This window comes from Heterocephalus glaber, unplaced genomic scaffold, assembly GCF_053883595.1.
Source record: "Heterocephalus glaber isolate CG9 unplaced genomic scaffold, H.glaber_assembly_v1.0 deba00000621, whole genome shotgun sequence".
NCBI lineage: Eukaryota > Metazoa > Chordata > Mammalia > Rodentia > Bathyergidae > Heterocephalus > Heterocephalus glaber.
Genome location: NW_028258153.1, coordinates 21,663,837 through 21,677,412, shown reverse-complemented (window position 1 = coordinate 21,677,412; position 13,576 = coordinate 21,663,837). Strand labels below are relative to the sequence as shown.

General features: G+C 38.9%; 1 protein-coding gene across 3 annotated transcripts in view; it reads left to right on the top strand.

Moving 5' to 3' along the window:
• The window catches only part of Cyp20a1 (cytochrome P450 family 20 subfamily A member 1), a 50,735-nt gene extending 47,253 nt beyond the window's left edge, over window positions 1–3,482 (top strand). For all 3 annotated transcript variants that reach the window (XM_087205864.1, XM_004851195.4, XM_087205865.1), the window contains 2 exons: window positions 2,370–2,459; window positions 2,582–3,482. In XM_087205864.1, coding sequence (XP_087061990.1) covers window positions 2,370–2,459; window positions 2,582–2,732 — 241 coding nt within the window. In that variant the 3' untranslated portion in view covers window positions 2,733–3,482. The remainder of the gene's footprint in view (window positions 1–2,369; window positions 2,460–2,581) is intronic.
• The last annotated feature ends 10,094 nt before the right edge of the window (window positions 3,483–13,576 follow it).

The following is a 13,576-nucleotide window of genomic DNA, read 5'->3' as shown; positions in this document are numbered from 1 at the left end:
TGTTGTGAATAAAATATCTAAAAACATTTATACAAGTTTTTGTTTGAACATAGAATTTCATTTCTTTGGGATACATTTATCCCCAATAGTCATATGGTAAAGTGTGTTTTTAGTTTTTAGGAAAATGCCAAGCTGTTTTTCAGAAATTTTCTAGTAGCACTTTACCAACACATTTAGTTTCTCTGCAGCCTTATCAGCATTTATCAATATTTTTAAATTTTTCTTGTCCTATTAGGTATATAGTGAATCTTGTTATGGTTTTAATGTTTTCTTTTTGATTGAATTCTGACTTTAAACTTATTCTCCCTATAAAAAAGTATTTAGATGTGACTTATTTATAAAACAGAATGCATAGAAGGCCAATACTGAGCTGGGCATGGTGGCACATGCCTGTAATCCCAGCTCTCAGGAGGCTCACCAGGAATTCTAGGCCAGCCTGAACCACATAGTGAGACCTTGTCTCAAAAACAAACAGGCCTGGGGATTTAGCCCAGTGGCACTGAGCCTGCTTTGTAAGTGAGGTCATGAGTTCAATCCCTGGTACAAAAAAAAACAAACCCAAAGCCAGGCATGGTGGCACACACCTGTAATCCCAGCACTCGAGACTGAGGCAGGAGGATTGCTGCAAGTTTGAGACCAGTCTAGGCTGCATAGTGACTTCAAGGCCAGTCTGAACTACACAGTGAGACTATGTCTCAAAAACAACAACAAAAACCCCAAAACAATCCCGCACAAAAACATGAAAAATAAAAGAAGTACAGTACTATTATTACTATATTGGGAGTGTATCAAAGCAATGACCTCTCAGTCAAATTCTATGACTACAGTGGATAATGTAAATATTCTATATGAATGATGAAATCAGCTTTAAAAACTAGGCTGAAAACTATCAACTTTGAAAAGATGGCCAAATCAAAACCTTCAATATATGAGATTGAATAATCAGTTTAAAACTTTTTTTTGGTTTTATTTATTTTTAATTTAATGTTTAGAATGTGGAGTATCATTCACAGCTTCTCAGAAAAAAATTAAGTTGGGCACAGTGGTGCATGCCTGTAATCTCATTGCTTGGGAGGGAGAAAGAACAAGTCCAAAGCCATCCTGGGCAACTTAGTGAGATGCTATTTCCAAAGAAAGTTCAAAAAGCAATTCAAGAAATATGTGAAATATCTTTTTAAAATTTGAAAAATTGGGCCAGGAATTTAGCTAAGTGGTTCTACCACCTGCCTCGCAAGCACAAGGTCCCAAATTTGAACCCCTGCACCAAAAAAAAAAAAAAAAATCCAAAAAATTTTGAAAAATTAAGTTTGACTTTTTAAATCTGAAAATACATAGTTATCTTTAGATAAATGTTTAGGGTCTCAATTTTCATGGTAGTTTAAAGGGAAGAGCTGATTAAATTTGTTATTTTTTTATATATACTATACTATAAATATAGTATATTTTAGACATGAAAAGGAATTCACATTGTTTTAGGAAGATAAAATAAAAATTTCTCCTTTTTTTTTTTTTAAACTTAAGAGTTTAGATCTCAAAAACATTTGTAGTTGAAAGGAATCTTGTTCCGTGGTAGGTGGGTTGTTTTATTTTTAATATATCTGCTGGGGATTGAGCTCAGTGGCACCACGCCTGCCTTGCAGGCGCAGGGTCCTAAGCTCAATCCCCAGTACAAAAAAAAAAAAAAAAAAAAAAAAAAAAAAATATATATATATATATATATACACACACACACATACATATATATATATATACACACATACATATATATATATATACACACACATACATATATATATATATATATATATATATATATATATATATATATATACATACATACTCCCATGGTGACATTTTAGAGAGGAAATTGTGAACACAAAAAGCTTTTCTTAGTCTCTTTCTCTTCTCTCACTTATTAGTAAGCCTGGGTTTAATGTAATTGATAAATAGAAGTTTAGGGCTAGAGCCCCCAATTTGAAGAGATAAATTTTAATTGAAGAAACAATGTAAAATGCCTCACATATAGATCGGGTGATCTCATGTGACGGTTCTTAAATTTATTTAAATATTCACTTTGTGATTTTCTGCAGTTTATCCTTATACTTTATAAAATGACATAAACTTATTATAATCTTATTCCTTGCTAGTTCTGAGAAATATATTTTGCATCTATTATTCAGAAATAAGGAAAGAAAAAAGCAAGAGTAAATATACATATCTTCAATCATTTGAGAACTTAAAATACAAAGTGACATCAGCTTTTTATTTTGAGTAGGTTTTAAACTTTATTATATAGCTGTGGTTTTTTATGTCAATATGTAAAATGTCAGTGGAGCTATTTTGTGATTAACCCCAAATTTTATTTCCAGATTTGATCCAGATCGCTTTGATGATGATTCAGTAATGAAAACTTTCTCCTCGCTTGGATTTTCAGGCGCACAAGAATGTCCAGAGTTGAGGTGAATGATAAAATATCCTAGACTTAGAACTTTGGTGGTTACTATTGATGAGAATGAGCAGTCTGTATAATGAAAGTATAATTTTTAATATTCAGTAACTGATCAGCTGTCCTCCTTCCTAGGTTTGCATATATGGTAGCCACGGTCCTTTTGAGTGTATTGGTGAAGAGACTGCACCTCTTTCCTGTGGAGGGACAGGTTGTTGAAACCAAGTATGAACTGGTCACATCGACAAGGGAGGAAGCGTGGATCACTGTCTCAAAGAGACATTAAAATTGTATACATTAAAAAATTTTGTTAAATGAACTGAAGAAAGTGACTATTTAGAAAATACATGGTAGGGCCAGGGATTTGGCTCAGTGGCGCCATGCCTGCCTCGCAAGTGCAAGTCCTGAGTTCAATCTCTGGTACCCAAAAAAACCCAAAACATGATAAATCCTTTTATAAAGCAAGTATCATTTTATAATGTAAATGCATATTGTTACTTTATTATGTTGTTACTTTATTATGTAAATTTAACTTATATCTTAGATTTTCTTAATGCATGAGATGACTTATACTTATTGCACCAATATATTGATAATTTCATAGGGAGCTTAATTTTCTACTTTTAATTTTTATCATTTTATAAGCCCTTGTTTTATTTTTTATTTTTTTGGTACCAGGGATCGAACTCTGGTCCTTGCACTTGAGCAGCAGGCGGTGAAACCACTGAGCTAAATCTCCGGCCCTATAAGCCCTTGTTTTAATCTTTTTCTTGGTTTGATCTCTAAAATGAATATTCTTTTTTTTTTTTGGTACCGGGGATTGAACTCGGGTCCTTGTGCTTGCAAGGCAGGCAGCGGAACCACTGAGCTAAATCCCTGGCCCTAAAATGAATATTCTTGAGGAGAGAAATTATCTTACACAAGTTGGAAATCATGTTTTCTGAATATTCATAAAAGAGAAACACAATCCTAATTCCTTTTTGTACTTCCAATAAATCACTTTAAAAGGAAATAAAGAGGATTTAGTATAATTTCATTTCTTGGGTTATTTTTATATTCTGGCTGTTAGCTTGTTTTAATCATTTTTATTAAGTTTTAATAATTCATTGGATATTCTTACATTTATTTTTTTGCCTCCCCACACAGCAATGTTCATTCAGGGGTTTACACAAGGCTCATCTTCTTGAACAGTCCTGAATCCTTAAGATTATAATGCAGTTGTTGAATGTGTTTGGAAGCATCCCTCTTACATGGCAAACTAAAACTGAGGCTTGTCCCTGTTTTGCTGGAAATCTTAGCAATGTTCTATTATTCCACTAGTTGAAACCTGTGGAAGAAGCAGAATTCTTAAGTTTGGACTTTATTATACTAAGTTTAATGAACCTGTCAGTAAGAAAGAAGAGAGCTGGACTTAGTTGGCCACACCTATAATCCAGCTACTTAGAAGTCTAAGGCAGGGGGGCCGGGGATTTAGCTCAGTGGTTCCACCGCCTGCTTCACAAGCACAAGGACGCGGGTTCAATCCCCGGTACCAAAAAAAAAAAAAGTTTAATGCAAAAAGATTGCAAGTTCAAGACCAGCCTAGGTAATTTAGCAAGACCCTATCTCAAAAAAAGAGAAAGAGAAGAGGGCATTAACAAAAATCCTCAGCTGGGGGAGTTGAGGGGGGGTTATGGAAATTTGTATAACAAAGAGAGATAATAACCATATTACATATGAAGAGCTTGTACAAACTGGTAAGAAAAATATGCAATAGATAATGGATGAAGGGTACAAATAAAAAGATTTTACAGGAGAAAATGACTAACAATTTTAAGAAAAGTGTTCAGTTAACAGGGTTTGGTGATACATCCCTATAATCCCAGCACTCCAGGAGGCAGGAGGATCACAAGTTGGAATCCAGCCTGGGCAATTTAGTGACTTAGTGACTGTCTCAAAACTTTTGAAAAGGGCTGGGGACATAGTCCAAAGGCTGTAGGTTCAATTTCCTGTACCCCCCCAAAATTTTTAAATGTTTCATCTCATTAGTAAGCGAAGAAATTTTAGGGCTATTTCAGAAATATTTTAGGTATATCTTTCAAGATACAGTTGTATACTGTTTTGTATGCTGTGATTAGGATAAGAGTGTCACTTTAATTGCATCCATCTAGGAGATTAGTGGAGCACATTTCTGGGTGGTGTCTGGTTGGGTCATTGGGGTTCTTGGGGGTCTGTGTCTGGTCCCTGGCCCCTTCCTCTCTGGCACTGTTCCCTTGCTCTGCTAACCCAGCCATTGTGAAAGAAGCATCTGATTCACGAATCCTTTTCACCCTGATGTCTTTGCCTTGGAACGGCCAACTATGGACTAACTCCTCTGAAACCATGAGCCAAATTAAACTTTTCTTTTAAGTTGTGGATGTCTGGTATTCTGTCTCAGCACTGGGAAAGGTAATATTTACATAAAACTTTATTTATTGAGAGCACTGTATATTTTTTAGTTTGTTTTCTTTCTAATTTTGGTGTTGGGGATAAAACCCAGGACCTCACACACGATAGGCTATTGCTCTACTAAGGAGCTAAACTCCCAACCCCAGTAGCCTTGTACTTTAGTCAGATTTTTTTGGCTACTCTACTTATGAAGAATACTTTTTTTCCTTATGTTTGTTTTTGACAACTATAGGAAAAATGCCAGATACAGATAAAAGAGAGGAAGAAAATTATAATTGTTTGCAAGTGGGTTATTTATTTATTTATTTTTGGTACCGGGGATCGAACTCAGGACCTTACACTCGTGAGGCAGGTGGTGGAACCACTGAGCTAAATCCCCGGCCCAGCAAGTGGGTTATTTTTAACACTGCTGAATTTAATTTGTAATTTTTTTTTTGGTAGCAAGGATCAAACTTGGCACCTTGCACTTTCAAGGCAGGTGGCGGCACCACTGAGCTAAATCCCCGGCCCATTTCATTCGTAATTTTAATGTCATAGATGTGGGGCTGGGGTATAGCTTCGTGATACAGTACTTGCCTAGCATATGTGAATCTCTACGTTTGATCCCCAGCACCACACTCACTCTCTCACACACACATGCTTATACATGTGGGATGTATCTTTGTTTTTGAATTATCTCATGCTGTATTTATGATTAAATAGCTACCATTTTAGACCCGGTAGTGGCCAGTTAATACAGAATTTAGATGCAGCTTTTACATCTGAAAAAATGTTTATAGAATAATTTAAATTCCAGAACTTTTAGTGAAATCTATTCTTAGTTACTATTATGTGGTTTCTAAAAAAGGGCATTGTTGCTGGGTGTGGAGGTGCATGCCTAAAATCTCTGCACTTGGGAGGCTGATGCAGGAAGATTGTCATGAGTTTGAGGCCAGCCTAGGCTACGTAGTGAGTTCAAGGCCAACCTGAACTACATAACAAGACCCTGTCTCAAAAAAACAACAAGAAAAAAATTAAAAATATGTAAAGATGAAAAGGCCATTGTTAAATCTATCCCCTCCCACCTATGTGTTCTGTGGTTGTCCATATTCAGTCTACATCTTCCTTTGTGATCCAGATTCAGTGAGACAAGGTGAGAGATGAAATTTTTTTTCAACTTTCAATTTTTATTAGTACAGATTCGCAGTACATAATGATTCTATCCAATGGGGGGAGTTTTTTATGCCTTGTGTCTAGATGTCCCCTAAAATCTCATGTAGTCATGGGTAGGGCTTTTCAGAGGTGGCTAGATCTAGACTGTGATTGTGGGATTAAGTGTGTCATTACTAAATTAGTCCACTGATTGGTTTGGGATGGTTCTGGGAGTGGATAATGGCAAGGCCCTTCCTGGGTGTGAGTGCTACTCACCTTAAGGGCATGTAACCTGGTTAGAGTAAAAGGACAGAAAGAAGGCTGCTGTGTCTGCTTGCTGTTTGCTTCCTTGCTACTTCACTGCTTTGCTGCCTTCTTGCTTTCTGGCCTGCTTTGGTCATTCCTTACAGCTTTTCTCAGATGATCCACGTTCCTGGCTTCTCCAACCTTCTGGGGTTTCCACTGTACCTTTGGCTTCACACACTGCCCTGTCAGGGGCACACTGCCTGGGCTCCCAGGCCTTCTTCTGAAATCTGGGTGGAAGTCTTCTTGACCACACAACTCTTGCATTCTGCGTGCACCTGAGACCAGAGCACTGCATGGATGACACCAAGGTCTGTTGCCAGCTGGAGCAGTAGCCTGGCTTCCTTCTCTCTTGGCTATGGGGTCAAATGCCTGGATTGATGAGTACTCAACCCAATCCAGAGAAACAAATTCTCTAGGCCGCTGCCATTCTGGAACATGGTGTTCGAGAGTCTCTCTCTCTCTCTCTCTCTCTCTCTCTCTCTCTCTCTCTCCCCTCTCTTTTGAGACAGAATCTTGCTATGTAGTTCAGGCTGACTTTGAACTTATTATGTCGCCCAGGCTGGCTTTGAACTCACAGCCATCCTCTGGCCTCAGCCTCCTAGTGCTGAGATTATAGGTGTGCGCCACCATGCCTGGTTCAGTGTGAACTCAGGACCTTGTGCTTGAGAGGCAGGTGGTGGCACCACTGAGCTAAATCCCTGGCCCAGTGTGCTCTTCTCAAAGCAGAATCATTCACCTTTGCAATCTTGCTGCTGGTTGGCATGGTTCTGGGAGTGGATAATGGGAAGGCCCAATGGGTGCGAGTGCTACTTGCCCTAAGGGCATGTAGCCTGGGTAGAATATAAGGGACAGAAAGGAATTCTGTGGCTGCTTACTGATTGCTTCCTTGCTACTTCATTGTTTTGCTGCCTTCCTGCCCTTCTGCCCTCCATGAACAGTTTTTCCTCTGCCATGCCACCCTGCCTTGAAGCCACCAAACTATGAACTGAAACCTCTATAACCTTTGTGAGCTAAATAAACCTTTCCTCCCTTAACTTGTGGGTGTTGGGTATTTTGTCTCAGCAATGAGAAAAGTAACTAAGACAACATGTATAGCACACCTTAATTCTTTTTCCGTTCCCCTTTCCTTCCCCTTCCTCCCTCTGTCCATTGCTTTGTGCCCTTCCCACTTACAAAAGGTCTGTCTTCCTGTTTCCTATTGGTCTATTATTGGAGAGGTGTCGTTTTAAAGCAAGTCAGATCTAACAAGCAATCATCCAGGGAAAAATAGGGAGCTAAGCCAGAATTAGAAGTTGGCATAATTGCCAATAAATGAGGCCATGTAAAATAATTGACAGTGAGGCCGGGGATATAGCTCAGTGGTGCCACACCTGCCTGGCAAGTGCAATGTCCTGAGTTCAATCCCTGGTACCAAAAATTAAAATAAATTTTACAAATAAAATAACTGATGGTGACTGAAGAAGTGGGGGTGATGATGCATACCTGCAATCCCACCACTTGGGAGGCTGAGGCAGGAGGATGGATCACTTGTGTTTGAGACAGGCCTGGACTACATAGTAAACTCAAGGGCAGCCTGAACTACATAGCAACCTTGTCTCAAAAAAACCAAAAAAAAACAAATCTGCAATGGGATGTTACTGGTGTATTTAATTTTCACAGAGGAATCAAGCAGTAGTTTCAAATGATGTATTCATTTTAATTATTGAAAGTAATATAACACCATAGTTAAACTTGTAAAAGAAGGAAGAATTTGGATGCCAAAGCCAATCAAGTTCACTATCCTAATCATCACATTCCTGTAACTGTTTAGACTATTTTTTTCTATTTCTACATACATTTTTATGTATTACATTCATAACAGTATAGTCTAGTTTTCACTTAAACCATTTTAAACATTTTCCTTTTTGACTTAACTTTTAAAGGCCAAAGGAATAGATTTTTGGAAAGAATAGATTTCTAAAATACAAATCAATTTTAGTATTTGATTTATAAAATTTTATCACACTCACCAATGGATAAGTTTAACATTTGTGTTGGTAGCCCCTTGTAGAACATAAAGGCAATAAACAGGAAGGGCAAGAAATAGTTTTTTTTTTTTAATACCAGGGATCCAACTCAGGACCTTGTACTTGCAAGGCAGGCGCAGTGCCACTGAGCTAAATCCCCCCTGCAAGAAATAGCATTCTTTATCAGTTCCATTGTCCCTTAATTGGTTTACTGTTTGGTTGCTGTCATTCTAGAGATTTGGCCTAGATCTTGTTACAGCATGTGTTAAAATGCCATAAGCAAATAAGTCAGATACTCAACATAGTCCTGTTTGGTCATTAAAAGCACATTTATTTACATCTTAAGTACAACTTCTTACTTTTAAATGTATAATGGTATGTTACCTCGCCATTCTAATTATATCCTAAACTGGTAAAGTGCCTGTCCTCCAGAAGGGAATCAGTAAGTATTTTTGAATGAATTAATTAAATATTTATTGGAGTCTTCTGTGCATGGAGAGTAATGGAAATTACTGAAATTGCTTAGTAGTTGAAAATAAGTCCAGATAGACTGCCTCTACTGCTAGCAGTACTTGGTGATGAAGCATTGAATAAGGTGTTGTATGGCCATCTTTCAGTGATGTATGCATTAGGTGCGAGCACAGCCTTAGAGTAGACTAGTTACAAAATATTAACCAACCTAGTTGGTAAGCTAGTTGTAATTGTTCCCTTGTACATCTTATTATTAGATAAACCATGACTGAACCAGGATATGTTTAAAGATCAGGTTTTTTTGTTTTTGTTTTTGTTTTTGCACTGGGGATCAAATTCAGGTCTTTGAGCTTGCGCAGCAGGTGGCAAAACCATTGAGCTAAATCCCCAGCCCTAAATATCAGCTTTTTAAAATGACTTTCCTAAAGTGTATCCACAGAATGCCATCCTGTGAGAGACTTTGAGAAAAGGGTTTCTTGGTCTTATTTATTCTCAAGAGTTTCCACACTATTTCTCAGAAATAATACATATAAATATTGGAAGTGCTGCGAAGTCTTACTGTAGAGAAAGCTTGTTAAACTGAATGTTACAAATGTATTAGATGAGGGTCCCCCTGTCCCCCAGTAACTCTGTAAAACTTGTTTCTGTAAAACCAGTTTGATGGAAGGTGTATTTTATAGAACAGAACCCATTTTGTCCAACATGACAAAGACAAATGAGAGTTTTAACAAACACCTCTTCCAGCTAATTCCTAAGCTATGCATTGTCCAACGATTTTCTAGTCCAGGAGTGGCCATAGTCCTAGAACCAAACCACTGGACTTCTATATTCTCTCCCTTACCTTCATTTCTTTCCCTGCCAGAGCAGGCTCTCAATCTCCTACCCCTGTCCTAATTTTTCAATTTCTATCCGTTTGTCAGCCAGGCCATTCCAGATCTTTTGCTAGGTACTGGGGATATAGCAGTGAACAACACAGGTACGACTGGGAGTGCAGATCAGTTGTTGAATTTGATTCCCAGCTCTGGGGGTGGGGGAAGGGATGCACACAAACAAATGGATAAACAAATAAATAGATATAACATTATTATTTCTATCTTCTCCTGTTTTTTACCCTGGGCCAAAGGAGAACCCCACAGTCTCCTATCCCAAAGCTTTACTAACTTGAATGTTCTAGCGCCCAGAGCCCGCCAGGTCTTTTTTTGAAGCAACATAGGAAAGAACTTACAGATGACTACATGGCAATGAACACAGAAAACTACAGTGGGAGAAAAAGCAACAAGAAACTATTGGGAATCAAAATATTTATTATCAATGTATAAGTAAGAGAAATAGGTAGATAGCTTTTTAAAGAAAGCTGCCAACATTGATGCTGATTAGGAATAGTGAGGAACTTTCAAAGAAGAAACAAAGCCAATACTTGGTTTGGCTAAGTTAAAGAGCAGTATTAGGCATTTCTGTGAATTGCTGCTTAATTACACTACAGCACTAGGTATGTTCCATTTTCATGATTTGTTGCATATGTTATGTGATCATCAGCTAACAGAGAATTGACTTTTAGAGCTTTAAGAAATCTTTTAGTGATTATGTGGCATGATCTGCTGTCAACCTAAAAAATTAGAGAACAAACTTGGAGTATCCATAAGTAGATGAGTAAGGTTATTAGGCTTTCACCTTGGACTTTTCTCACATAAGGCCTCTTGAAAATATATACTTAAGTCTATGCTACTAGTATGTTTGTGGGATTTTGTTAAGCTTTCAAAGAAGCATAGATTCATAAGGAATTTGAAAATAATTTTTAAATTCTTGATACAGAACCTTGAGATGCAAATTTATTTTGAATGCTAAATATGCTTAGATGTAAAAATATGTATCTCTCAGCAAAGTTGCCATGACAACCTTTCTTAATTTGTCTATAAATTTTATGTCTGTCTCTGAGATTTTCATCTTTGCCAATGCAGAGTCTAATCACAGGAATTGGTGGACATTTCTGGTACATTTCTTACTGGGTGGTGCCTTGTGGAAATTATATAATTTTGGAAAGTGTATATGAAGCAGTAGGGCAGTTCTGTAGCATATTGATCCAATAAAGGTGAATGTCACCATGACTAATTTGGTTTCAAACCCAAGATGAAGCCAGACATGGTGGTGTACACCTGTAATCCCAGCACCCAGGAGGCTGAGGCAGGAGAATTGCTGTGAGTTTGAGGCCAGTCTGGGCTACTTAATGAGTTCAAGGGCAGCCTGAAGTACATAGACTTTGTCTCCAGAACAAACAAGAAAAGTACAAGGTGAAATTTTGGGATTGAAAGAGATCCATGAATCTGTTCTGTGTTACTGTTTATTCCCTACCCCCCTGAGGTGCTCTACCCTGAGCCATCCCCCTAGTCCTTTTAAAACATTTTTCTTAATTTTAATTTTTTGTGTGTGTGGTACTGGGGATTGGACCCAGGGCCTTTGTACTGAGCTACATTCCCCACCTCATTTTTAATTTTGAGACAGGATCTCACTAAGTCACTAAATTGCCCAGGGTGGGCTTAAACTTTCAATCTTCTGGACTCATTTTCCCAGAGTGCTGGGATTACAGGTATGTGTGTGCTATCTTGGCTCTTATTTTTTATTTTGAGGCAGGATCTCAATAAGTTGCACAGGCTGCCCTTAAACTTGGATTCTTCCTGCCTCAGCCTCCCATATGCTGAGATTACAAGTGTGTGCTCCCATGCCTGGCCATCTCTGTTTATTCTTACGTAGGATTTATAGGATGGTGCTGAGAAGCTGGCTAAAGGCTGGACTAGATCTCTTAGTGAGCCCAAAACTTATCCAGCCCCCCTGGGATGTTCTCAATCTCATCTTTAGTTGATATCCTCGGAGGACTCAGAAACACAAGACCTCTATGATGGCAGGTGTGTGCGCAGAGACAACCTGGAGGCTGCTTCTGGATTAAACTCGGGCCTGACAGTGGTGGAGAGATGCTATTAATATACCTCTTTCCTTCCTCTTTGTCCACTGCAGGTGCTCTGGTCTTTCAAGTTCTACCTTTCAGGCCCGGGGTTTTAGCTCAGTGGTTTCGCTGCCTGCTGCGCAAGCGCAAGGACCCGAGTTTGATCCCCGGTACCAAAAAAAAAAAAAGTTCTATCTTTCATATCAGGAGCTAGAAGAGGAGCTGAACTTTGGAGACCCAAAAGTTTAGGAGGCATGAATTTTCATCTTTAATTCTGGTAACATGCATTTCTTTTTTTTTCTTTTTTCTTTTTGGTATCGGGGATTGAACTTGGGACCTTGCCCTTGCAAGGCAGGCAGCTAACTCTCTGGCCCGTAATATGCATTTCTTTTTGGGGGGAGTACCGGGGATTGAACTCAGGACCTTCTGCTTATGAGGCAGTGCATTTTGGGGGGGGAGGGTACTGGGGATCAAACTTGGGACCTTGCACTTGGAAGGCAGGCACCGGAACCACTGAGCTAAATCCCCAGCCCCATAGGCAGTGCATTTCTTAAGCAAAGGAATAAATTGTGGAGCCCAGAAACAACTTTGTAGGGTCTTGATGGAGCAAGTCAGTCTCCCCGAAGGCCTGCTCTTCTGACCTTTGGTGAATGTGTGATCTTCCAGGGACTGAGATCTACTGGGTCGGGGTGGTTTAGAGAGCCCTGCCCAGGCTCCCTGCCCAGCTCAGGGAGGATCCCAGCCATCCCCAGCCTGCACTCTACTCCCATGGAGGCTGACTGTCCCCATGGGGGAAGCAGGCCTGACCCTCAGCTCTCCTGCCAGTGCAATCCAGCTGCTGCTCTGAGCAGAAGACAGAAGTGGTTGTGGGCAGGGGTGGGGAAAGAGAGACCAGGAATGGGAGCGAAGGGAACTGGCTGGTTACTGAGAACTTTAGGAGGAATCACAGGCTCAGGTGCCTGTTCCATGGTCCACTGGACTTAGAAACACAGATTCCAAGGTAAAATTATTAAGAATTTCAAGACGGTAGCTATAAAGCATTAAATCTCAAGCGTGTGACTGCACTGGTGTAGACCATGGAGCCACTCCAGGACACATCTGACCTTACACAGCACAGCGCTGTGACTCAGGGTGGGTTGGCTGGTTTGTTTCTATTTTAGGTACTGAGGATTGAACCCATGGCCTTCACACTGAGATATACACATCCCCATCCCTTTTAAAATATTTTAAATTTTGAGGCAAGCTCTTGCTAAATTGCTACATTGCCCAAGCTGGCCTCAAATTTGCAGTCCTTCTGCCTCAGCCTCCCAGAATGGTGGGATTATATATAGGCTGTGCCACTAGACCGGGCTGAATCTGGTTTTTGAGGCCTATACTTCACGGTTGTATGCTAGTTATCCTTGCAAATATCCATAATGTCTCATTGCTGACTTTTTCTCTTTCAGTGTTGAGGATCAAATGCGATTTATCTTTTTTTAGGTGCTTGGGATCGAAAATGTGATTTATCTTTAAGTGACTTAAACTTGTCTAAGATGTCTTAAAATTCTTTACAAAATATGGAATGAAATATGCGTAACTTTTAAAAAAGACAAATAATTTCATAACACATATCCATTGAAGTTGCAAAAGTATACCAGAGCACTAAAAATCTCTTAAACCCCATTTCACTGATGAAACACTTACTTTATTGCAATTTAATCATAATTGACAGATTTTTCTGCTGGAAGGTAAAATAAGACTTCCCCTGAAATATCACCATAAAACTCATGAACTAGTTCATGAAACTCATGGTATGAGTCATCACTTATTCACATGAGTAAATATGTAGATAATAGAAGTACTTATCAGGAA